Source organism: Eubalaena glacialis, chromosome 14, assembly GCF_028564815.1.
Source record: "Eubalaena glacialis isolate mEubGla1 chromosome 14, mEubGla1.1.hap2.+ XY, whole genome shotgun sequence".
Lineage (NCBI taxonomy): Eukaryota > Metazoa > Chordata > Mammalia > Artiodactyla > Balaenidae > Eubalaena > Eubalaena glacialis.
Window position 1 is genome coordinate 84962451 of NC_083729.1, and position 26542 is coordinate 84988992.

At 50.5% G+C, this 26542-nt stretch overlaps 1 protein-coding gene across 3 annotated transcripts; it reads left to right on the forward strand.

Moving 5' to 3' along the window:
- The first annotated feature begins 2367 nt into the window (after positions 1–2367).
- On the forward strand, positions 2368–26445 carry CNNM3 (cyclin and CBS domain divalent metal cation transport mediator 3). Of its 3 annotated transcripts, XR_009703738.1 has the most exons (9): positions 2368–3743; positions 20183–20326; positions 21322–21471; positions 21768–21937; positions 22141–22237; positions 22574–22707; positions 23054–23192; positions 25673–25772; positions 26291–26376. XR_009703738.1 is itself a non-coding variant. In XM_061210634.1 (8 exons), exons 1-8 carry the CDS (start codon positions 2390–2392, stop codon positions 26353–26355), a joined length of 2253 nt encoding a protein of 750 aa, XP_061066617.1. In that variant the 5' UTR covers positions 2368–2389; the 3' UTR covers positions 26356–26445. The 3 variants fall into 3 exon arrangements, 2 of the variants coding, with proteins under 2 accessions (XP_061066617.1, XP_061066616.1); XM_061210634.1 differs by lacking the exon at positions 25673–25772 and having other exon boundaries at positions 26291–26445; XM_061210633.1 differs by lacking the exons at positions 25673–25772; positions 26291–26376 and adding an exon at positions 24290–25658.
- Positions 26446–26542: the final 97 nt, after the last annotated feature.

The window sequence follows — 26542 nt, forward strand, 5'->3', positions numbered from 1 at the left end:
ACTTCCTTGAAGAAGCCTTCCCCCATCACCCCATCCAAAAGAGCTTGGCCCCAGTCCCTCTGTCCGTCTCCTTGTATCGCCATGTTTTTCTCCATAGCACTTATTGTCAGATATTAAAATACGGATTTGTACATTTTCTGTTGTCCTCACACTAGAACTTAACCTCCAGCAGGTCAGGGTCTTTCTTATTTCCACTGCAGTCCCAGCACTAGGACAGTACCTGGTACATTGCAGGCACTGGATGCAGGAAATACTTGTTGAATGAATGAATGGGTCTTACAAGAAGGTGAGTACTGGTTGCTATTGCAGGGGAGCACAATGCTCTCATAACCTTGACCCAATCTAGTCAAGATGGTTGAGGAAAACCAGCTGGAGGAAGTGACGTCTGCAGACTTGAGAGAGAAGAAGAAATTAGCCAGGGGTCACACACAATAGTTATGGGTTTGAAACTCGAGAATACTAGATAAAACATGGAAATGTCTTGAACCAAATGATCAGAAAGGAAAAATCACCCATGGGGGAACTGAATGCCCAGTGACAAGTGTCTCCACTGACGCTGTGATGATGGGCCAAAGAGTGACGCAGAGCCAAGGAAGAAAGAAGCTGGCAAAGTAGTGTTGGGGCCTCTATTGTTCACAGAAAGTCACTCGTGAGCAGCTTTGTTTGCTCTGTACGGGATCCTTTGTCTTTGGGCCTCACAGTTTAAATCACTATTTGTGTTTTCCAAGCGTGATCCAACTGTTCTTCTACTCAAAGGTTTCCCCCCTCCCAAATAAGTTACAGGTTGTTTTCCAAGGGAGCCCGAGACCAGGGGAAAAGTAACTTGTCAAAGGTCAGAGCCCTATCTGGATATACCGAGTGTTCTCCCCATCTTGCCTCTAGAACTGGTCTTTGCTAGTTAACTTTTCAGGCACATGACTCATTTCAAGCCTGTTGTCCATTCTATCTCAGTGTCAGCATTTTATCTGGACTTGGAGACAGAAGTGTGAACCAAAGGGGTTCAGTCTACTATTATTATTTTTTTCTTTCAAAAGAGGCATGCCAGCCCAGTGGAAAGGGTCAGTAGTCATTATTGCTTCTGCTGGCGGCTTATTCTGGAACTTTTCACACAATATTTCTGCCGGTCACTCGCCACGGGTTTATTCATTCTTGCACATTACCTTCCACACAAACGTATTTTACTTAATTGAGGCCACAGTGCCTAAACTGTTGTTTATAGTGTTTTCATGACACAGCACATGAATTTCTATAGAATCCTTGTAAAGACCATTTTAAATGACATGTACATGGACGGCCTTACGAAAGTCTACGTATGTTAGGAGATTTGAAAATACATAAAAATGTAAAGAAAATATTAAAAAACCCATTTCATCTGGACACCTATAGAGAGGTCTTGTTAGCAGGTTGTCTATTTCCTTCCAACCAGGTAAAGTTCACATATAATAGGTTGAAGAACATTCCACACTGTCAAGGACCACACAGTCTTTGGGAGGATTCTCTTGAATAGTTCTTGTTGGTCTTTAGGAATTATTTTCCCAAGGATGATCTGCTAGAAGTGGAGTGACCAGATATTGTACAGTAATTCCTGACAGAGCTGCCATCTCCTAATGTGGCTGGGATGGCGAACAGGTTATTAGGCTGGTCGCGTTGAAACCCAACATCCGTGCCTGAGTCGTGCTTCACTTTTCTCCGGTAAAATATATTCATAACATGTAGTAGCTGTGAGGATCCAATGAGGTAGTGATTTCGTGCGTGTACGTATTTACCATCGTTCTCCCTGGCAGGAATGCAAGTTCCTTTAAGGCAGGGGCTGTGTGTCACGTCCCAGACCTATAGCAGAATCGGGCGCGATCAAGAAACACTTTCAATAAACCTTAGCTTCCGATGGCCAGTCACCGGTTCTTTCAGCCCTCCTCGCCCTTTAGGTCGGTGGTTCTGGGGGGCCCTTTCTGAGGAAACGTCCCATCTCCCTTGGCTGAATCCTCTGCCTGCAATTTCAGGAGCGCCGCTCCGCTCTGCGGCCCGAGTCCCGAGCCAGGGACTTCCCAAAGCACGGGCCCGGCCTCCCGGAGAGCGGGGACTGCCGGTGAGAACCAGACGCCCGCGGAGGGGGGGGGGGGGGCCAGTTCGCCGCTCCGCGCCCTCCGGACGCCAGCCAGCCCCAGCCCCGGGAGTCGCGGCTGAGCCCCGCGGGGGCGAGAGCCCCACGCCCCCGACCCGCCCCGGGATCGCGCCGCGGCTTGTTTACTCCCCGGCGCAGCCTAGTCCGACCCTGGGGCCCGCCCCCGCCCGCCGCCTATTGGCGGAAGAGGCGCCAGGGCTGGCGACGATTGGCCCGGGGGAGGCGGAGGGGTAGGCTGCGCGGGAGGCCGAGAGGGGGCAGCAGGCGATGGCGGCGGCGGCGGCGGGTCGGCTAGGCTGGTTGCTCGCCGCGCTCTGCCTGGGCAACGCCGCCGGAGAGGCGGCGTCGGGCCCGCGAGTGCTGGGTGTCTGTCTGGAGGAGGACGGAGCGGCGGGCGCGGGGTGGGCGCGCGGAGGGGAGATGCGGGCCGCTCCGGAGGCCACCTTCCGCCTGCGCTTCTTCGGCTCGGGCTTCGCCAACAGCTCCTGGTCCTGGGTGGCCCCTGAGGGGGCGGGTTGCCCCGAGGGCGGGCCGGCCGCGGCGTCCGACGAGGCGGCGGCCCCCACGGGCGAGTGGCGCGCGCTCCTGCGCCTGCGCGCTGAGGCTGTGCGCCCGCACTCGGCGCTGCTGGCGGTGCGTGGGGAGCCGAGCGGCGCGGGGGCAGAAGAGGCGGCGGCCCCCACGGGCGAGTGGCGCGCGCTGCTGCGCCTGCGCGCCGAGGCTGTGCGCTCGCATTCGGCGCTGCTGGCCGTGCGTGTGGAGCCGGGCGGCGGGGCAGCCGAGGAGGCGGCGCCGCCCTGGGCTCTGGGCCTGGGGGCGGCGGGGCTGCTGGCGCTGGCGGCGCTGGCGCGAGGCCTGCAGCTGAGCGCGCTGGCGCTGGCGCCGGCCGAGGTGCAGGTGCTGCGCGAGAGCGGCTCGGAGGCGGAGCGTGCGGCGGCGCGGCGCCTGGAGCCCGCGCGGCGCTGGGCCGGCTGCGCCCTGGGCGCGCTGCTGCTGCTGGCCAGCTTGGCGCAGGCGGCGCTGGCGGTGCTGCTGTACCGCGCGGCCGGCCAGCGCGCCGTGCCCGCCGTACTCGGCAGCGCGGGGCTCGTGTTCCTGGTGGGCGAGGTGGTGCCGGCCGCCGTGAGCGGGCGCTGGACGTTGGCGCTGGCGCCGCGCGCGCTGATCCTCAGCCGCCTGGCAGTGCTGCTCACTTTGCCCGTGGCGCTGCCCGTGGGTCAGCTGCTGGAGCTGGCGGCGCGGCCAGGGCGGCTGCGCGAGCGCGTGCTGGAACTGGCGCGCGGCGGTGGCGACCCCTACAGCGATCTCAGCAAGGGCGTGCTGCCCTGCCGGACCGTGGAGGACGTGCTCACGCCCCTCGAGGACTGCTTCATGCTGGACGCCAGCACCGTGCTGGACTTCGGCGTCCTGGCCAGCATCATGCAGAGCGGCCACACGCGCATCCCCGTGTACGAGGGCGAGCGTTCCAACATCGTGGACATGCTCTACCTCAAGGACTTGGCCTTCGTGGACCCCGAAGACTGCACGCCGCTCAGCACAATCACCCGCTTCTACAGCCACCCACTCCACTTCGTCTTCAACGACACCAAGCTAGACGCCGTCTTGGAGGAGTTCAAACGAGGTAACGGCCGGGGAATCGCGGAGGGGACTCGCATGTCAGCGCCCTAGAGAAGGAGTGGGGGTTTAGGGAAGCTTCTGGGGAAGGGTCCCACCCCCGTGGAGGGCAGGGAAGCCTCTAAGGGCCCTTTTAATGAAGAGGATGGCTTTGCAGCTCCGAATGACCCTTCGAAATATCATTTTAAGGCTGTGGCTCCGAAACTGACAGTGCTATAGACAGCAGAAATCCCCTTCTCCGGGCAGGCCCCCAGTTTGGGGAGGTATGTCTACTTGGCTCTAACTTTCCAGCTCTTTACCAGGTCATTTCTGTGGTCTTTGGCTTTGTAGCAGGTCCAAACTCTTGGATAGAAACTGAAAGAACATAGAAGAATATAGTCTTCAGATACCTGGACGCCGCTGTCTGCACACATATAATATAAAATTAGCTGGTCCTGTGATGTTTCCAGGGCATCATTGTTAAGGTCACTGATGGGCTGCTACCTTACTAATTGGTAAAAAGAAGGGAAAGGGAATGATTGGTAAATATGTTTCTACAGGTGTGGAAGAAACTTCCACTGTAATTTCACCAGAAGCAACTTGATGGATACCAATTAGTCTCCCGTTACTTTTTTTTTTTTTAAACCCTGAGTAAGGTCTCAAGTTCTCTCGTAACTCCACATTTTCACTCTCTCCTTTCACCCTGGTAAAAACTGAGACCTTCGCATTGTGAAGGTTTGGATTCCCCTGCAGTCTCCCTCTCCGTTGTTGGGCTTGGGTGTCCTCCCCAGAGCTTGGCCATGTGTTGGCCACTAGCCATGCTTTTCACACCTGAACTGCAGGATGGGCTTGGGGACATCTCAAGACTTTGGATGAGCTTCACCCTAAAGACTGCATAATTGAGGTGGAGAAGTGAGCAGCTCCCCCTCATCTTCCTGGCAGCTGTGACGTCTCCAGGCTCCAGGCCCCTGTGAGCCCCTTGACTGTCAGGGCAGGGAGGCCAAGCTCTGCGGTAGTGACCATGTTACTCCCGCATTAGCACTGCTGTATGGCGGCCACTAGTGGGCGCTCTCGCGCACCATCTCCTATAATCCTTGCGAGATGCTTGGGTGTTGAAGGTAGGCAGTAACTGTTATTACTGTATCTGGGGATCTCGGTGGGAGACTCTGATGGGCAGCCCTGGCTGCTCTGCTAGAGAATCTCTGATAAGCTCCCGGCTGTTTCCTCAGAGAGTAGCCATGCAGCCCTTCACTGGGGAGAGGAGCCTGGGTTGGGGGCCAGGCAGAGCCCCCCAGTAGCAAGTACTCTGTCTCCGAGTAGTACTGTAGTCTCTGAGGCAGGGGGGATTCTCGTGGCCTGGTGGCCAGCCGTGCAGGCCCTGGGGTCAGCAGGGGAGGGTGCCATCCTGCCCCTGCCACCTTCCAGCTTGAGGCCCTGGGGAGGCCGGGCTTGACCACCAGGGCGGTGGCTGTGAGCAGCGCGCGGCAGCATCTGAGTGGTTTGCACAGATCACTGGCTGGTGTGGAGACCACAGTTGGGGGGTCCCAGTGATTGGGGGGTCCAGTGAGAGGTGATGGTAGCCTGAACAGGGGTGCACAGTGGGCCTGGAGAGGAGTAACCCAAGAGGGCATTTGAAACTGGGCTTAGGAGGATTTTGTGGTTCGCTCAGGGACTGTGGGGCAAGAAGAGGCGCTGAGGACGAATGTGGATTTTGGCTTGGTGGTGGCCTTGACCTTCCCTGAGGCAGAGCACACGCAGGGAAGAGAGGGCTTGGGGGCGGTGGCGGGTGGCAGGCAGACGAGTTCGTTCTGGACATTGGAATTTGTGGCTGTGCAGTGGCCCGAGAGGCAGGCTCCTAGGATTAGTTGATGTGCAGTGAAATGCAAGTGAAAGTCCCAAGCAGGAGGGAAGGATCTGGACGTCTGTGTTGAAGTGGTCCTAGGAAGCGGAGCCTAAAGAGGGGCACAGCAGGGAAGGGGTGGAGGGCAGAGAGGAGGGGCTGCTGAGGAGAGCAAGACCCTGGAATGCCCTGGAAACTAAGGGAAGGAGAGTGATCAGGAGAGAGGCTGGCATCATGTCCTTTGGATCCAGCAACCAGGATACCCTTGACCTTTGCAGAGCAGTTGTGGTGCCGTGGAGTGGGGTGCTGGGGATTGAAGTACGACAGCCCAAGGAGACGGGCCTTCCGGGAGGTATGGCTGCAGAGCGTAAGCCGGGGGGCAGTGGCTGGGAGAGGCTGGGTGGGCAGGAGGCCTTCTGCTCTTTGGTTTTACGATGGGGGAGTCGAGTGGGTTTAGGTCTAAGTGTTGGTAGGAAGTTGCTGGTAGGGAGGGAAGGCCAATGCAGGCTGCTTCTGTTCTGGGGTGGTGGCCTTGGGGCGGCTCTGAAGAGCCTCCTTCTAGAAGGCGGTGGGGGAGGGGTACAGTCTGGAGGTTGAATGGGGGGCTCTTCAGTCCCCTCGACCTCCTGACTCCTGTGGAGAGTGAGGGCCATTCTCAGGGCAAGATGGCCACGTCTTTCCTGTGACATCCTGAGCTTTCTCTGCTCTCGTGCAGTGCAGTCCTTTGGCAGATAGCTTTATGTTTCCTCACTAAAGTCCTTGTTAGCCTGACACTCTTCATCATTCCTCTGCTCATGAACAAAGGGCATATCGCAGCCTCCCTGGTGCGTGAGGTTTTAGGAACCAATCCCCTTCCTGTCTCTCTGCCAACTGTATGAGACGGTGGTCCCTCTGAATTCCCGAAGCTGGAGGCCCTGGCATCTTGGCAGTTACTGCCATTCCAGGCCTTGTTCCTTTCTCTCCTTCAGAGCACAGTTTTGGAACTGTATAGTCTGGGAGAGGCACCTTCCCCGGTGAGGTGCCCCTCAGTCACTGTGCAGACTTGAGGTGGCAGCTGATTGTTTTGTGCAAGCATTGCCAGAAGGAGCGCGTACTTTGGAGGTGTAGTAAGTAGCATGTATTTTCTTTAAAGCTGTTAACCCCTGCCTTCTTTGTCAACCCCCAGTGACAACCACCAGTGACCTCAAGGACATTCAGCCAAAGGAGGGATTAGGATGGGTGCGCTTTTCGGAGTCTGCTTTAAAGCCTGAGTTGTGGTTCATTGCCTGTCAGAAGCCAAAGGATTGCCCCAACTCTGAAGAGTCAGACCTGCTCAGACATCTGTGAGGGATGGTCACATAGTACTTTTCTCACAGGATACGTTCAGACAGTTTTTTTTTTTAAAAAGCTAAAGAGGGAAGGCAGAGGAACTTCAACTCTAATTGCATTTTTAGGAATGTCCTAGAAAATAGGCATTATGGAAGGGTCCTCTAGCATCCCTGTCATTTGTGAGCGTTCTCAAGCCTGCGAACTAAAATCAGAACTCTAGAGCTTTTCAGAGCTTCCTGGTCGACGTCAGCTGGTGTGCCATCTACCCCTGGCCTGCGGCTCTGTAGAGCTTTCGCGGGGAGAGCTGACGGCACCTGTCTTGGGGCCTGTGTCCGTGTTTGCAGTCAGCTAGCCAGGGGGCCCCATATCTTCAGGGCGTTTAATCCTATCAGATGAGAAACTTGAGTCCTTCCAGCTTCCCTTTCTCTGTGTGCCCCTTACTCCTTTCTCCTGGCTGCCTTCTGGACCCCTCAAACATTCTGTCTTAAGGTTAGATCACGTGGCCACTGTTTGGGGGACCTTGCAAGGGCTCTTCTTTCTTCTGTTCATTATTGAATCGTCTCATCACTGAGAACCTTGCATCTATTTTATAGAAGTTTTGAAAGCAAGGTAGAACTTAGTCATTCCTGTAGGTAACCTGCCAAAGGGACTGGCTTTGTGGAAGAAGGGGGCTGAAGTGGGTCCTCTGCTCCCAGATGGCCATCTAGAACCTGGGCTTTGGCTCCCGAAATCCCAAAAGACCGTTGACCAACATTGTGTGTCGAGCCTCAGCCTTCCTGACGTGGCCTGACAGATTTGTATCCCATGGCAGAGCTGTTGGGGCCCTCGTAGCAGTGCTGCCTGCCTGCTGGTGTGAGCCATTCCAGCCCAAACACCAAGGGATGGGAAGCGTCTGGAAATGCCACGTTCCTCATTCAGTGCCTCTGTCTCAGCAGGAATGGGCAGACAGTTCCCCAGGGACCCCTAGCCCCTTCCTCCTGGGAAGGGGGGAGGCAAATTAATGTGGGCATTTCCACCTTTAATTTTTGTTCCAGGATGGTAGAACCCCTGAAGAGGGCTGCTGGCTTCTCTTCAGCGGGGCCCTGCATTTGGCACCATGCCTGTCTCCCAGAGGGGAGGGGGCTCCTAAGATTCGGTCTTTTGTTCTCTTCAGTGAAAGTCACTTGAGTGGGGTGGGGGGGGTGTTAGGAGAGTGGACTCAGAGCCAGCTGCCTGGGTTCCAGCTTGGAGGGGTCACTGAACCTCTCTTGGCCTCAGCTTTCTCTGTGAACTGTAAAATGCAAATAATAATATGTGCCTTATAAAGTTGCCAGGGGGTTTGGTAAGTTAATAAATGAATAAAGCATTTGGTGGCTGGCACACAGTAAGCAAGCCCTAAGTATAGGCATGCCTTGGAGATATTGTGGGTTCAGTTCCAGACCACCACAGTAAAGCGAGTCATACAAGTGTTTTGGTTTCTCAGTGTATATAAAAGTTATGTTTTAAGTGTAGGGTAAGATTGTTTATTTGAGATGTTTCTTGAGGTGAGATTGAATTGCTATGAACTTCCCTCTTAGAACTGCTTTTGCTGTGTCCCATGGGTTTTGGGTGGTCGTGCTTTCGTTGTCATTTGTGTCTATGTATTTTTTTATTTCTTTGATTTCTTCAGTGATCTCTTGGTTATTCAGTAGCGCACTGTTTAGCCTCCATGTATTTGTGTTTTTTACAGTTTTTTTTCCTGTAATTGATTTACAATCTCAGAGCGTTGTGGTCAGAAAAGATGCTTGATACGATTTCAGTTTTCTTAAATTTTCCGAGGCTTGATTTGTGACCCAAGATGTGATCTATCCTGGAGAATGTTCCATGTGCACTTGAGAAGAAAATGTATTCTGCCACTTTTGGGTGGAATGTTCTATAAATGTCAATTAGATCTATCTGGTCTATTGTGTCATTTAAAGCTTATGTTTCCCTATTTATTTTCTGTTTGGATGATCTGTCCATTGGTGTAAGTGGGGTGTTAAAGCCCCCTACTATTATTGTGTTACTGTTGATTTTTCCTTTCATGGTTGTTAGCATTTGCCTTATGTATTGAGGTGCTCATATGTTGGGTGCAAAAACATTTATAATTCTTATATCTTCTTGGATTGATCCTTTGATCATTAGTGTCCCTCCTTATCTCTTGTAACAGTCTTTATTTTAAAGTCTATTTTACCTGACACGAGTGTTGCTACTCCAGCTTTCTTTTGATTTCCATTTGCATGGAATATCTTTCTCCATCCCTTCACTTTCAGTCTGTATGTGTCCCTAGGTCTGAAGTGGGTCTTTTGTAGACAACGTATATATGGGTCTTGTTTTTGTATCCATTCAGCCAGTCTGTGTCTTTTGTTTGGGGCATTTAATCCATTTACATTCAAGGTTATTATCGATATGTATGTTCCTATTACCATTTTGTTAATTGTTTTGGGTCTGTTTTTGTGGGTCTTTTTCTTCTCGTGTTTCCCGCTTAGAGAAGTTCCTTTAGCATTTGTTGTAAAGCTGGTTTGGTGGTGCTGAATTCTCTTAGCTTTTGTTTGTCTGAAAAGCTTTTGACTTCTCCATCAAATCTGAATGAGATCCTTGCTGGGTAGAGTAATCTTGGTTGTAGGTTTTTCTCTTTCATCACTTTAAGTATATCCTACCGCTCCCTTCTGGCCTGCAGAGTTTCCACTGAAAAATCAGCTGATAATCTTATGGGAACTCCTTTGTATGTTATTTGTTGTTTTTCCTTTGCTGCTTTTAATATTTTCTCTTTGAATTTAATTTTTGTTAGCTTGATTAATATTGTCTTGGTGTGTTTTTCCTAGGGTTTATCCTCTGTGGGACTCTCTGTGCTTCCTGGACTTGGGTGACTATTTCCTTTCCCATGTTAGGGAAGTTTTCCACTATAATCTCTTCAAATATTTTCTCAGATCCTTTCTTTTTCTCTTCTTCTTCTGGGACCCCTGTAATTCGAATGTTGGTGCATTTAGTGTTGTCCCAGAGGTCTCTGAGATTGTCTTCAGTTCTTTTCATTCTTTATTCTTTATTCTGCTCCTTGGCATTTATTTCCACCATTTTGTCTTCCAGCTCACTTATTCATTCTTCTGCCTCCGTTATTCTGTTACTGAATCCTTCTAGTGTATTTTTCATTTCAGTTATTGTGTTGTTCATCTCTGTTTGTTCTTTAGTTCTTCTAGATCTTTGTTAAACATTTCTTGTATTTTCTCAATCCGTGCTTCCATTCTATTTCCGAGATTCTGGATCATCTTTACTATCATCACTCTGAATTCTTTTCCAGGTAGATTGCCTATTTCCTCTTCATTTATTTGGTCTTGTAGGTTTTTACCTTGCTCCTTCATCTGTGACATATTTTTTTGCCGTCTCTTTTTTTTTTTTTTTTTTTTTTATGACTCAGATTGTGTTCCTGTTTTACTGGTTGTTTGGCCTGAGGCTTCCAACACTGGAGTTTGTAGGCTGTTAGGTAGAGCTGGGTCTTGGTGCTGAGTTGAGGAACTCTGTGAGACCTCACTCCGATGAATATTCCCTGGGGTCTGAGGTTCTCTGTTAGTCCAGTGGTTTGGACTTGGAGCTCCCACCACAGGAGCTTCCGCCCGACCCTGGGCTTGCGAATCAAGATCCCGCAAGCCGTGTGGGGTGGCAAAAATAAAAAATAAAAAAGAACAATAACAAAGTAAAAAATAAAATTAGACTAGGAAACTAACAGATATGTTAGAAAGAATGTAGAAATAAAAATATAGATGAATCAACAATGGGAAGGTACATCAGTACCACAATAGTAAAAAAAGAGGAGGAGGGAAAAGGAAAAAAAAAAGGTGGCAGGGGAAGGCCTTGGCTGTGGAGGGCGGGGCCTAAGCAAGGGCGAGGTTTGGGTGGTGGGTGGGGCCTATGCTCAGGATCCACAGGGCTGGAAAAGGCCCTGGGGGCTGTGGGGGGTGGGGCTTAGGCTCAAGGAACAGAAGGGGCCCAGGCGTGCCCCACACCCCTGGTCTCAGAGGGCAGGGGACCTCACCTGGGAGCCCAGCAGGCTTCCTGGGCTCAAGTGGGTGGGGAAAACGCTCTTCTCTCCTCTCCTGCTCCTCCTGGAGGGCCCCTCCCGCCTGCATCTCCTCATCCCCACCTGGCCTCCCTCCTATGCCCCCAAGGACCCACTCAGCCTGGAGGGGCCTTGGAGGGCGGGGGGATTGGTCTGGGAGCTCAGCAGGCTCCTTGTGCCCGAGTGGGTGGGGCAATCGCCCTCTGCTCCTCTCCTGCTCCTCCGGCAGGACCCCTCCCGCCTGCCTCTCCTGATCTCCCTGTTCTCTCTACTGTGCCCCCAGGACCCACACAGCCTGGATGGGGCTTTGGAGGGGGGAACCGGCTTGGGAGCTCAGCAGGCTCCCTGGCCCAAGTGGGCCAGGCGATTGCCCTCTGCTCCTCTCCTGCTCTTCCCGGAGAGTCCCTCCCACCTGCCTCTCCTGATCTCCTGGCCTCAGGGGCGCCGATCTTGTCTGGCCTCCGCTTCTCCTCCCTCCTCGGTTCCCCTGTGTCCTACCGGTTCACTCTGGGGTTCCTCCCATCTCCTTGGGGGTCAGAGTCCCCCACAAGCAGACGGCAGGCGCCCTAGTTGTGGGGAGACGCTAACTGCGCGTCTGAAATAGAAACAAAGGAAACAATAGCAAAGATCAATAAAACTAAAAGCTGGTTCTTTGAGAAGATAAACAAAATTGATATACCCTTAGACTCATCAAGAAAAAAAGGGAGAGGACTCAAATCAATAAAATTAGAAATGAGAAAGGAAAAATCACAACCAACACTGGAGAAATACAAAGGATTATAAGGGACTACTACAAACAACTATATGCCAATAAAATGGACAGCCACGAAGAAATGGACAAATTCTTGGAAAGGTACAGTTTTCCAAGACTGAACCAGAAAGAATTAGAAAATACAAACAGACCAATCACAAGTAATGAAATTGAAACTGTAATTTAAAATCTTCCAGCAAACAAAAGTCCAGGACCAAATGGCTTCACAGGTGAATTCTATCAAACATCTAGAGAAGAGTTAACACTGATCCTTCTCAAACTCTTCCAAAAAATTGCAGAGGGAGAAACACTCCCAAATTCATTCTACGAAGCCACCATCACCCTGATACCAAAACCAGAAAAAGATATCATAAAATAAGAAAATTATAGACTAATATCACTGATGAACATAGATGCAAAAATCATGAACAAAATACTAGCAAACAGAATCCAACAGCACACTGAAAGGATCATACACCATGATCAAGTGGGATTTACCCCAGGGATGCATGGATTCTTCAATATACGCAAATCAATCAATGTGATACACCACATTAACATATTAAGGAATAAAAACCATATGATCATCTCAATAGATGCAGAAAAAGCTTTTCACAAAATTCAACACCGATTTATGATATAAAAACTTCAGAAAATGGGTATAGAGGGAACCTACCTCAACATAATAAAGGCCATATATGACAAACCTACAGCCCACATCATTCTCAGTGGTGAAAAACTAAAACCATTTCCTCTAAGATCAGGAAGAAGACAAGATTGCCCACTCTCACCGCTATTATTCAACATAGTTTTGGAAGTTTTAGCCACAGCAGTCAGAGAAGAAAAAGAAATAAAAGGAATCCAAATCAGAAAAGAAGTAAAACTGTCACTGTTTGCAGACGACATTATACTATACATAGAGAATCCTAAAGCGGCTACCAGAAAACTACTAGAACTAACCAATGAATTTGGTAAGGTTGCAGGATACAAAATTAATGCACAGAAATTTCTGGCATTCCTATACACCAACAATGAAAAATCAGAAGGAGAAATTAAGGAAACACTCTTATTTACCATTGCAACAAAAAGAATAAATACCTAGGAATAAACCTGCCTAAGGAGGTGAAAGATTTGTACTCAGAAAACTATAAAACACTGATGAAAAAAATCAAAGATGACATAAACAGATGGAGAAATATACCATGTTCTTGGATTGGAAGAATCAATATTGTGAAAATGACTATACTACCTAAAGCAATCTACAGATTCCGTGCAATCCCTATCAAACTACCAATGGCATTCTTCACAGAATTAGAACAAAAAATCTTACAATTCGTGTGGAAACACAAAAGACCCTGAATAGCCAAAGCAATCTTGAGAAAGAAAAACAGAGTTGGAGGAATCAGGCTCCCCGACTTCAAACTATACCACAAAGCTACAGTAATCAAGACAGTATGGTACTGGCACAACAACAAATATAGATCAATGGTACAGGATAGAATGCCCAGAGATAAACCCACGCACATGTGGGCACCTAATTTACAACAGTGGAGGCAAGAACATACAATGGAGAAAAGACAGCCTCTTCAATAAGTGGTGCTGGGAAAACTGGACAGCTACATGTAAAAGAATGAAATTAGAACACTACCTAACACCATACACAAAAATAAACTCCAAATGGATTAAAGACTTAAATGTAAGACCAGACACTACAAAACTTTTAGAGGAATACATAGGAAAAACATTCTATGACATAAACCACAGCAAGATCTTTTTTGACCCACCTCCTAGAGTAACAGAAATAAAAACAAAAATAAACAAATGGGGCTTAATTAAACTTGAAAGCTTTTGCACAGCAAAGGAAATCATAAACAAGACAAAAAGACAACCCTTAGAATGGGAGAAAATATTTGCAAATGAAACAACAGGCAAAGGATTAATCTCCAAAATACACAAACAGCTCATGGAGCTCAATATCAAAAAAACAAACAATCCAGTTAAAAAATGGGTGGAACACCTAAATAGACATTTCACCAAGGAAGACATACAGATGGCCAAGAGGCACATGAAAAGATGCTCAACATCACTAATTAGAGAAATGCAAATCAAAACTACAATGAGGTATCACCTCACACCAGTCAGAGTGGCCATTATCAAAAAAGCTAGAAACATTAAATGCTGGGGGCTTCCCTGGTGGCGCAGTGGTTGAGAATCTGCCTGCCAATGCAGGGGACACGGGTTCGAGCCCTGGTCTGGGAAGATCCCACATGCCGTGGAGCAACTGGGCCCGTGAGCCACAATTACTGAGCCTGCGGGTCTGGAGCTTATGCTCTGCATCAAGAGAGGCCGCGACAGTGAGAGGCCCGTGCACCGTGATGAGGAGTGGCCCCCGCTCGCCGCAACTAGAGAAAGCCCTCACACAGAAACGAAGACCCAGCACAGCCATAAATAAATGAGTGAATGAATGAATGAATGAATGCTGGAAAGGTTGTGGTGAAAAGGGAACCCTCCTACACTGTTGGTGGGAATGTAAATTGGTGCAACCACTATGGAAAACAATATGGAGGTTCCTTAAAAAACTAAAAATAGAACTACCATATGACTCAGCAATCCCACTACTGGGCATATACCCTGAGAAAACCATAATTCAAAAAGAGACATGCACCACAATGTTCAATGCAGCACTGTTTACAATAGCCAGGACATGGAACCAACCTAAATGTCCGTCGACAGATGAATGGATAAAGAAGATGTGGCACATATATACAATGGAATATTACTCAGCCATAAAAAGAAACGAAATTGAGTTATTTGTAGTGAGGTGGATGGCCCTAGAGTCTGTCATACAGAGTGAAGTAAGTCAGAGAAAAAGAAATACTGTATGCTAAGGTATATATATGGAATCTAAAAAAAAAAAAAAGTACTGATGAACCTAGTTGCAGGGCAGGAATAAACAGGTAGACATAGAGAATGGACTTGACATGGGGTGGGAGGGCGAAGCTGGGGCGAAGTGAGAGTAGCATCGACATATATACACTACTGAATGTAAAATAGTTGGCTGGTGGGAAGCAGCAGTGTAGCACAGGGAGATCGGCTCGGTGCTTTGTGATGAACTAGAGGGGTGGGATAGGGAGGATGGGAGGGAGGCTCAAGAGGGGATATGGGGACATGTGTATGCATATGGCTGATTCGCTTTGTTGTGCAACAGAAAGTAACACGGTATTGTGAAGCAATTATACTCCAATAAAGATCTATTAAAAAAAACTATGTTTATGCTATATTGTAGTCTGTTAAGTGTACAGTTGGCATTATGTCTAAAAAACAATGTACATATCTTTTTTGGGGGGGGGCTGTGCCATGCCGCATGCGGGATCTTAGTTCCCCGACCAGGGATTGAACCCGTGTCCCCTTCACTGGAAGTGCAGTCTTAACCACTGGACCGCCAGGGAAGTCCCAACAATGTACCTATCTTAATTTAAAAATACTTCGTGGCAGAATTCCCTGGCGGTCCAGTGGTTAAGACTCTGTGCTTCTACTGAAGGGGGTGCAGGCTTGATCCCTGGTCGGGGAACTAAGATCCCACATGCTGTGCAGCGTGGTCCCCCCAAAAATCAAACTAGAAAACCTTTATGGCTAAAAAATGTTAACCACCATCTGAGCCTTCAGCGAGTTATAAACTTTTTGATGGTGGAGAGTCTTGCCTCGATGTTGGTGGCTGCTGGCTGATCAGGGTGGTGGCTGCTGATTGGGGTCGCCGTGGCAGTTTCTTAAGACGACAGTGAAGCTTGCTGCATCAATTGGCTCTTCCCTGCACCAGCGATTTCTCTGAAGCACCCAACGCTGTTTGATAGCATTTTATCCACAGTAGAACTTCTTCCAAAATTGGAGTCAGTCCTGTCAAACCCTGCCAACCGCAACCCCTTATCAGTTAAGTTCATATGATGTTCTAAATCCTTTGTTGCCATTTCAACAGTCTTTGCAACATCTTTACCAAGAGTAGTTCCCATCTCAAGAAACCACTTTCTTTGCTCATCCATGAGAAGCAACTCCTCGTCCATTAAAGTTTTATCATGAGATGGCAGCAATTCAGTCACACCTTCAGGCTCCACTTCTCATTCTAGTTCCCTTGCTAGTCCTGCCACATCTGCAGTTACTTTGCTTCATGAAGTCTTGAACCTCTCAAAGTCATCCATGAGGGTTGGAATCAACTTCTTCCAAACTCCTATCAGTGTTGATATTTTGATCTCTTTTCATGAATCATGAATGTTCTTAATGGCATCTAGAATGGTGAATCCTTTCCAGAAGGTTTTCAATTGACTTTGCCCACATCCATCAGAGGAATCTCTATCTATGGCAGGTGTAGCTTTATGAAATGTAGTTCTTAAATAATAAGACTTGAAAGTTGAAATTAGTCCTTGATCCATGGGCTACGGTATGATGTTTTGTTAGCAGTCATGAAAATAACATTAATCTCCTTATACAGCTCCATCAGAGCTCTTGGGTGACCAGGTGCATTGCCGATGAGCAGTACTACTTTAAAAGGAATCTTTTTTCTGAGCAGTGGCTCTCAACAGTGGGCTTAAAATATTCAGTAAACCAATGTGTTGTCATCCTTTATTGTTCGATTTATAGAGCACAGGCAGAGTAGATTTAGCATAATTCTCAAGGGCCCTAGGATTTTTGGAATGGTAAGTGAGCATTGGCTTCAATTTAAAATCACCTGCTAACTGCATTAGCCCGTAACAAGAGGGTCAGCATGTCCTTTGAAGCTTTAAAACCAGGCCTTGACTTTTCCTCTCTGGCTATCAAAGTCCTAGATGGCATCTTCTTCTAATATAAGGTGGTTTTGTCCACATCGAACATCTGTTGTGTAGTGTAACTACCTTCATTAATGATCTTAACTAAATCTTCTGGATAACTTGCTGCAGCTTCTACATCAGCACTTGCTGTTTCACCTTACTCTTTTATGTTATGGAGACAGCTTTCCTTAAACCTCATGAACCGATCTCTGGTAGCTTCAAATTTTTCATCTGCAGCTCCCTCACCTCTCTTAGCCTTGATAGAATTGAGAGGTGGGGCCTTCCACTGGGTTAGGTTTTTGGGTAAGGGAATGTTGTGGCTGGTTTGATCTTCTATCCAGACCGCTCAAACTTTCTCCATATCAGCAAGAAGGCTGTTTGTCTTTCTTACCATTCACATGTTCACTGGAGTAGCACATTTATTTTTTTATTTGCTTGTTTGTTTATTTTTATTTTTTGGAGCAGCTCTTATTTATTTAAATTCTTTAAAAAAATTATTTATTTATTTATTTATTTTTGGCTGCATTGGGTCTTTGTTGCTGCGCGCGGGCTTTCTCTAGTTGTGGCGAGCGGGGGCTACTCTTTGTTGCAGTGCGTGGGCTTCTCATTGCGATGGCTTCTCTTGTTGCGGAGCATGGACTCTAGGTGCACAGGCTTCAGTAATTGTGGCATGTGGGCTCAGTAGTTGTGGCTCACGGGCTCTAGAGCACACGCAGGCTCAGTAGTTGTGGTGCACGGGCTTAGTTGCTCCGCAGCACGTGGAATCTTCCCGGACCAGGGCTCGAACCCGTGTCCCCTGCATTGGCAGGCGGATACTTAACCACTGCGCCACCAGGGAAGCCCTGGAGTAGCTCTTTTAATTTCCTTCAAGAACTGTCCCCTTGCATTCACGACTTGGCCGTTTGGTGCACGAGGCCTAATTTTCAGCCTGTCTCAGCTTTCGACACGCCTTCCTTGCTAAGCTTAATCATTTCTAGCTTTTGTTTTAAAGTGAGAGGCCTGTGATTCTTCCTTTCACTTGAGCACTTAGAGCCTATTGTAGGGTTATTAATTGGCCTAAATTTCAATATTGTTGTGTCTCAGGGAACAGGGAGAGCGGAGAGGAGAGGGAGAGAGACAGGGAATGACCGGTTGGTGGAGCAGTCAGAACACACACAGTATCTCTCAAGTTCCCATATGTCTTATGTGGGTGCAGTTGGTGGGGCTCCCCCAAAACAGTTACAATAGTAACATCACAGATCGCCATAACAGATATAATAATAATGAAAAAGTTTGAAAACCTGGGAGAATTACCAAAGCGCGACACAGACACAGAGTGAGCAGATGCTGTCTGAAAAATGGTGCCGATAGACTTGCTCGACGAAGGGTTGCCACACACCTTCAATTTGTTGGGGAAAAAAAAGCAGTATCTGCGAAGCACATTGAAACGACGTAGGCCTGTACTGCATTTCTTCAGTTCTCAGATGCACATTTTTTTTGCATTTTAACATCTCTGTAACCAGGATGTCTCATGATTGATGACATCTTGGATTTGATGACATACAGTAAATGTGATCTTTTTATTCTTTTACAGCCTCATTCCTTTCTTGATCATCTGGTTAGTGGTCTAATAATAATAGCTTTTGCTTGACTCTTGACATTTTCATTCCCTCCAACTTTGGAGCAGAGGTCTTCCTGTACCTGATTACTGGGGGCGGGGCGGGGGGCACGGATGCTGAAAGAATGAGGCAGAGGCATGCCAGCTGCTTCTAAAGAATGTGCTTCTAAACCCAATCACTACATTGTCATTGAACCCAAGGTATGTAAAGTAGGATTCACACAAAGAGGTGAACTTGACTTTTTGCTTTACCAAAGGATTCTTGAAGCAAGCACCCCTTTACATGCAGGTCCGGGCCGGCTTTTACCCTATGCTTTATTCACTAGTAATAAAAAGGGGCAGCAACCTAAATGTCCATCGACAGATGAGTGGATAAATAAGATGTGGTATATATGCAAGTAAATACTACTCAGCCATAAAAAAGAATGAAATGATGTCATTTGCAGCAACATGGATGAACCTAGAGAATATTATACTTAATGAAGTAAGTCAGACAGAGAAAGACAAATATTATATATCACTTTTATGTGGAATCTAAAAAATAATACAAATGAATCTATACAAAACAGAAACAGACATAGAAAACAAACTTATGGTTACCGAAGGAGAAGGGGGGGAGGGATAAATTAGGAGTATGGGATTAACATATACAAATTACTATACATAAAACAGATAAGCAACAAGGATTTACTGTATAGCACAGGGAACTATATTCAAAATCTTGCAATAACTATAATGGAAAATAATCTGAAAAAATATATATAACTGAAACACTTTGCTGTACACATTGTGAACTAACATAATATTGTAAATCAACTGTACTTCAATGAAAAAAAAATACTGTTAAAAGGGGGGGCATGGTTGAGATGAGTTGGCTGTCAGTTCCATATCCTAGACCTGCACAGTCCAGTCCAGTAGCCACTACCCACAGAGTGCGCTGCTGAGTTCTTGAACGGTAAACAGTCTGAATTGAGATGTGCAGTGAGTGCCGAACACACACCAGATATCAAAGACTTAGTACCCAAAAAAGGAAAAATATCTATTCATATGTTTATATTGACTGCATGTTGAAGTGATATTTTGATTATATTGAGTTCATCATAATATATTATTAATTTCATTTCTGTCTCTTCAATTTTTTTAATGTAGCTACTCAAAAGTTTTAAATTACCTGTATGGCTTGCATTCTGTTTGTTTTTTTTAAAAAAATGGGTTTTTTGACGTGAACCATTTTTAAAGTCTGTATTGAATTTGTTACAATATTGCTTATGTTTTATGTTTTGGTTTTCTGGCCCTGAGGCATGCGGGATCTTAGCTCTCCGACCAGGGATCGAACCCGCACCCCCTGCATTGGAAGGCGAAGTCTTAACCACTGGACCGCCAGGGAAGTCCCACATTCTGTGTCTTTTGGACAAGCATAAAGCTTTATGGAGAAAAAGCACTTACCTGAAACAGCGCATATTCTTGAAGTTTCCCTAACATTCCCCAGCACTCTGAGGCTGGGCTTTTCTCAAGCTTACATTTTCTCGTAAAACAAGCAGGTAGCTCACCTGAGGAGGATGCAGAGGAGGAAGGAGAAGAGTTGCAGCTTCCTGCTCTTCCTCCCGCACAGTTTGGGCTCTAACTGGCTGATTATCATCATCTTCATCCCCCTGGGTGACTTTCATGCACCTCGGCTTCTGGAAATACAGGGCAGCCTTCAGAATTGGGAACGCTCCCTTTGGAGACTCAGGCGGGGTGGCCCCTCTCGGCTTCCGCATTCAGACTGTCCCCGGGGAGCCAGCGTCTTTGGTGTCGGCACCCTGTGTCCACGGTCCAGTTGCTGCTGTATACGGTGTCTGTTCTGGTCCGGATGCATCCTTGTCTAAACCACGTTTACGGCGTGGAGTCGCATAGACCCGGGGTGACTCCAGCTCCGCCGCTGCCTGGGGCGACTTGGGCAGGTGGACGTGGGGTCCGAGACTTACTCCTCACAGGCACCTAGGAAGAGTCTCTCCTGGTGCCTGGCGTGTTGTGGGAACATAGACATCAGTTTCTGTCCTTGTGGTGGGCCAGTCACATGGGACTAAGGAAAACAGGAGGCCCCCTAGCAAGCTGTAACGCAAGTGTCCCTCCCTGCAGGGAAGTCCCACCTGGCCATCGTGCAGAAGGTGAACAACGAGGGCGAAGGTGACCCCTTCTACGAGGTGCTGGGCCTGGTCACCCTGGAGGACGTCATCGAGGAGATCATCAAGTCCGAGATCCTGGACGAGTCTGAAGACTACCGTGAGTCCTGGCCCTGGCGCTTTTCCGGCTCCGCTGTTCTTTCGAGCTTACAGAGACGTGTGTGTATCAGAGGATGGCGGGTCTCCGTGTTGTCAGAAGCGGGGCTGGATCTCGGGTCAGAGCCGTCACGTACCCAGGCCCCGTCTCCTTACTCCTGCGTGGGCCGGGATTGCCCCTTGCAGGAGGGAGGGCTCACACATGTGCCCGGACGCAGAGCCATGGGGGCGCATCCCATGGGTGGCTTTGCAGTCCCAGGGCTTGCCCGGGGCTCTGCCTTTAACGGGCTTTTTCCCAGTCTTTATCTCCCTTGGTCCGTTTGCTTTCTCTTGTTCTGTTGTATAGAAGTGTCTTCTCAGAGAAGCCTGTTCTTTACTGCTGAGAGGTTCTTCCCCAAACGGATGATCGTGGGGCCCGTGGTTGTGTTTTAGAAGTGCAGGGCTCTTAGGATGGCAGCTGCGGTCTGCAGGGCAGACACAGAGCCCATGCTTGACGGCGGGCCTCACGTGGGCCCCCTGGGACACTGAGCTGCCTGCCCTGTGAGCTTGGAAGTGAATCTCTGCCCACGTGTCTGTCCCCCAAATGCAGCGTTTTGGTTTGGCATCTCAGACTGCCGTAGGCACGGGGTCTGCAGGTTAGCGGCTGTTTGGCACCGGTAATCCTCGAACATGTGCTTTCTAGCGAGGGGCCTGTTGTTTTACACAAGCTGTCTGCTATCATATCGGCATTATCTTCTCCCAGCTCCGAGGAGGGAGCAGGCCTCTCTGCTACTTCTCGGGACATCGCTGGAATGCAAGCTGCCGCCCCTCTGACTGGGCACCAGATCACTGCCTGGGTGGAGTGGCTGCCAGGTGCCGTCAAGACAGCGGTGCCCTGATGCTGTCTCCCCCCAGGAGCCCCGAGGCCTTGGGGGGAGGGAGAGGCAACGTGCCCCTTGGTCCGGTCATGTTGATGGAGGAGTGCTGGAGCCTAAGCAGGCCCTCTTCTCCCCGCCCCAGGAGACACCGTGGTGAAGAAGAAGCCTGCGTCTCTGAGCGCCCCTCTCAGGCAGAAAGAGGAATTCTCTCTGTTCAAGGTGTCTGACGATGACTGTAAAGTGAAAATCTCGCCTCAGCTGCTCTTGGCCACCCAGCGCTTCCTTTCCCGAGGTGAGGGCGAGGGTGGGCCTCGTCCCTGCTCACCGGCCAGTGGATCAGGAGACCACCCCCCCCCATTCCCAGTGAGCAGGAGGGTGTCCAGGAGAAGTTCGGCGATTCTCTCTGCCGCCCTGTCAGCAGCTCGGGTCACCTGAAGGTGGCTCCTCTGTGGGTGGCGGGGAGCCGCGGCCGGGTGGGTGCTGTGGGAGGCTGGGGGAGCCGAGGCATGCAGCGGGAGGCGGGCGGTGACACGGGCTGCGCTGGGCCCGGTGGACATTGTCCCCATACCTGTTTCCCCTGTGGGGCAGAGGTGGATGTATTCAGCCCGCTGCGAATCTCCGAGAAGGTCCTGCTGCACCTGCTGAAGCATCCCAGCGTCAACCAGGAAGTGAGGTTTGACGAGAGCGACCGCCTGGCCGCCCACCACTACCTGTACCAGCGCAGCCAGCCGGTGGACTATTTCATCCTCATCCTGCAGGTACCTGCGAGCCCGGCCTGGAGCCCGCCACTTGCTTAGGAAGTGGGGAGGGTCTGAGAAGAGGAAGGAACATCCAGATGCACCCGCTCTGGATAAGTGGGGTTGGTGCTCTCTCCTTGTGCTCTTTGCTGGCAGGAAGGATAAACTGTCCACCTCTTTCTTTCCCTGTCCCTCTTTCCTCCCCCTCTTCCCTGACCTCCCAGGGCAGGGTTGAGGTGGAGATCGGGAAAGAGGGCTTGAAGTTCGAGAATGGGGCCTTCACCTACTACGGAGTGTCCGCCCTGACGGCGCCATCCTCGGGTAAGCTGCAGCCGTCCCAGAGCTGGAGGCGGGAGTCGGCGGCTGGATGGGCGTTGCCGAGGCTCTCCGGTGCCCCACGTCTGGCCTCCTGCAAGGCAGTCTGCCTTGGGACCTGCTGGCCCTTCTCATCTCCGGGCTGCATGGAGGGTGGGGCAGCATTCCTTCGGGGCTCATCTTCGTTGCTCTCCCCACCGCTGCACAGCTTTTCCCAGGAGGACCGTGTTTGCCATCCTTTCCGGAGCCCCTGGCTGTATTCCCTCACCAGGGCAATGTGTGGGGTGGGTCTCCGAGGCCGCGTGCGGCTGGCCTGCTCCGTCACCCACTGTCCTCTCATAGTTCACCAGTCCCCGGTGTCCTCGCTCCAGTCCCTCCGCCACGACCCGCTGCCCGAGCCCGCCGAAGGCACCCGCTTGTCTGCGTACTGTCCTGACTACACCGTGAGGGCCCTCTCTGACCTGCAGTTCATCAAGGTGACCGTCTGGGCTGCTCACTGGTGCTGGCTTTTAACCAGCTTTGCGTCCCTGAGGGCTAGACCAGCTGGTCACACATTTGAATGGATTAAGAATAAATCCTGATTGAGTCTATCTGAGACTTCCCAGAGCAAGACCTTGTACTTGCTGTGAAGGGTGGACGGCCTGGCCCCTCTGTCTGCTGGTGGCCTAAGCACCCAGCTTCCTTGGAGATCTTAACGCTTCCACCCTGCACCCCCCCACCCCCCAACCCTGGTTCGGGGGCTTGAGGGCAGGAGGGAGGGGTGTGGCCCCTCACCTCACCTTCCGTCCAGCTGCACGAGTTGCAATGCTTCCTGTGCCCCAGGTCACGCGGCTGCAGTACCTCAATGCACTCCTGGCCACCCGAGCCCAGGCCGTGCCGCAGTCCCCTGAGAACGCGGACCTCCAGGCCGTCCCAGGCAGCCAGACCCGGCTCCTTGATGACAAGACAGCCACAGCCACAGGTGAGCCCCGTGCAGCTGCATCCCACGGCGTCGACCCCAGGGCGAGCGTGCCCTTTGCCGTCCTGGCTGCACACACAGACCTGCTCTCTCTGCTCTCGCCCTGCCCTACATTCGTTCTTTCTCCCTTTGTCTCCCCATCCTTTTCTCTCTCCCTTCTTGTGTTTTTAATAACTTCGTCAACGCTGAGCTATAGGTCAGCTGACATTTTGAGTAGAGCATGTAAGTCAGCATTTTCTCTCCAGGACCTGTAGGGTGGATTGTTTTAATTAGAGAATACAGTTGACCCTTGAACAACAGCAGGTTAGGGGCGCCAACCCTCTGCGCAGTCAAAAGTCTGTGTATAACGTGTTTGGTCCTCTGTATTTGTGGTTCTATATCTGCAGATTCAACCAGCTACAGCCTGTGTAATGCTGTAGTATTTACTATTGAAAAATAATCTGCATGTAAGTGGACCCACGCAGTTCAAACCTGAGTTGTTCAAGGGTCAACCGTAGTTGCTAAATGGGAGTGCGGTCAAGTTCAGGCGCTGTATTGGGTCATTTGGGGTTAGGGTTAGGTCACCTAGAAAGTGAAGATTTGGGTCACCAGTGGGCCTGGCTCAGAAGGTAGGTGGCTGGTGGACACCATCCCCAAAACCCAGAAGAGCACCTCCTGAGGTGTTTGGTCCCATCCAGGCGTTCCACTGGGAGCAGGAAGAAACAGACTTTGCAGAGTGGGATGGGAAACCCCACCCTTAGAGCGTAAGGAGGGAAAATAAAAAAGGAGCCTGTGAAGGGTAGGCTTTGGGTGGGAGTGGTAAACACATCAGGGAACTTTCTTGTCCTTGTTATTCAAGAAGGTACTTTTATGCTGACCGAGCTCCTAGGTTGGGGTCTGAGGTCCTCTGGGGCTTGGCGGGGCTTGGGAGAGGCCCTGGAAGGAACTGCAGGGGCCTGACTGCCTGTGCTCCATCCCCCTTACCCGACAGTGGGGACGCCGAGCTCTTACTGAACGCTTCCCATGCCAAGCACTGTGCTAAGGGCTCTCCTCGTCCTGACTCATCTAAGAAAACTTCCCTGAAGTTTTGAGAGGTGGTAGTTGTCATGCCCATTTTACAGGTGAAGAGTCGGAGGCCGGGAGAGACGGGCACTCTGGCTTGGAGACTGGGCGCGCCCTTGGTTACCGGACCCACGTTTGAGAAGGGAAACGTGTTTTTATAGTGGAAAGGTGCTTCCTGAGCTGCGTCGGTGGCTCCACTCCTGCGAGCTCCGTCTCTGGTGCTGGTGAAGGACCCTGGGGGGTTGTGTTGGGTCCTGGATCCGGGCATGGTCGCAGTCATTTTGGAATGAACGGACCCTTCGTTCACCTCTTAGGGCGGAGCCCGCTCCTCTGTTTACCCACCGTGACGGTCTTCTATTTTGTGAGGCACCCCTCACACAGAGGAGGTTCGCACCATCACGTTAGACTCGGGTCTCGAAAGCCAGGACGTTTTTGTTTTTCAAAACGTGAGCCTTTTGGTTTTGGTTTTCTCACACGTGAGCCTTTTCTGGCTCTATCTGCCACTCAGACCGCACAGGGTGTGTATAAGGTGCAAACTTACATCTAAGAATCCTGGTTTTTCCCTTCATTTCATCTTTTATCACATACCCAGAGGTTTTTTAATCCTTTTGTGGCTTCAGCGGCTCGTGAGGCAGTCCTCTGAGGGAATCGTTTTTAGTGGCTCATGGGTCATTTCCTCTTTGTAACGGATTACCAACCAGCCCCTGTTCTGTAGTCATGATGTTGGTGATTTTCCCCTAAGTGCGGCCTGAGATTGGCCCTGGGCGGCCCTCAGGGTCTTGCACTTTATCTCTGTTAACCTGTTGCTTCGCTGCCCGGGGAGCTCAGTGTCGCTACGTGTGTTGGACGTGTCCCTGGGGCGCTGCTGAAACGGTGCAGGTCAGAGCCATCCTCTGGGTGACTCTGGCTCTAGCTTCCCCAGCAGAGAAGTGTCTGAAATGCTTGGAAAGCACGATGATTTTGAGCTGCCTTCAGCCGGGTCGGCAAATGGCATGAGGGCCAAATTTGCCTGTTCTCGTAACGTTTTACTGGAGGTGCCCATCTGCTGAGGGATTGTACTCGGCTGCCGGTGGAGTTGCGTCGTTGCCCCCGAGGCCTGCAAAGCCTAAGAAGACTGGCCCTTTACAGAAACACCTTCCGGAACCCTGGTCCGCTGCTTCACATTCGGAAAACCCCCTCCACATCGATCAATCCCAGAGCGGGATTCCCAGGGAGAGTTCGAGCTTGACACCGAGCCTCCTGGGCCCCGCTCGCCCCGGCGGCCTTGACTCTGCGGTGCTGCCCAAGCTGCCCGAGCGGAGTGGCTCTGCCGGAGCAGCTCCATACCTGGTCTTCTCTCTCTCTCCCTCCCTCTCCCTCTCCCTCTCCCTCTCCCTCCCCCTCCCCCTCCCCCCCTCCCCTCCCCCTCCCCCTTCCTCTCCCTTTCCCTCTCCTCTCTCTAGCTTTCCCAGTAGGCCTTTCCCTCTTTGGCACATTTGGAAACTGCAGTTGATAATTGACTGTGGACTAGTGAGCATTTTTTGTTTTAGGACAACATGCAAGGTAAATATCTTGCCTTTTACTTTACCTTCTCTTTGCTTTCCTTTGCCAGCCTGTTAGCTGCTGGGGGGCACTGCAGACCTCTCCCCTCAGATGGGGGGCACTTCTCCATGGGGGTGAGTGGGTGCTTCCTGTCCCTTGTTGCTACTTCTCATCTCATTTTTCTGGAGGGCAGGAGGGACCATGAAATGCCTCCTCAGCCTTGGAAACAAAAGCTCCCTTCCAGTGCCTGCTGTGTTGTCTGGGCAGCTGCCTCCTGCCTGGCCTTATGGCCTCGGCCTCCCACGGGCAGAAGCCCTGCCTCTCAGCGATGGCATCCGTCCTGGCAGTGGTTTTCTCTCACGAGGCTGAGCATTTTCCTAACTAAACGCTCCCAGCTCTGCCTCGATGTCTCCCGAGGAGGCCTGAGGCTCCTCGGCGCCCCCTGCCCCTTCCCGTCCTAAAGAGGACTTAACACCTGGTGTCACAGGAGCCGCTCCCTGGACTGGCTCTGGGCTGATGCTCTCCCCTCTCCCCTCTAGGGTCCAGCCACAGCAGACCCGGCCTCCCGGTGGAGGAGAGCCCGGGGCGGAACCCGGGAGTTTAACCGCTTGGCAGGCAGCCCCAAGTGTGGGGAACGGACCGTCACATGGGGAACTGGAGCGAGCCGAGGAGCGGCTTCCTGCCAGCCTGTCCCCACCCCCTGCAGGCCACGTTTTAGATGGCCCTCGTGGACGCGGCTCCTGGCTGCCCTCAGAGCCAGAGGCCGGTGCCAGGAGCCTCAGCAGGTCCTG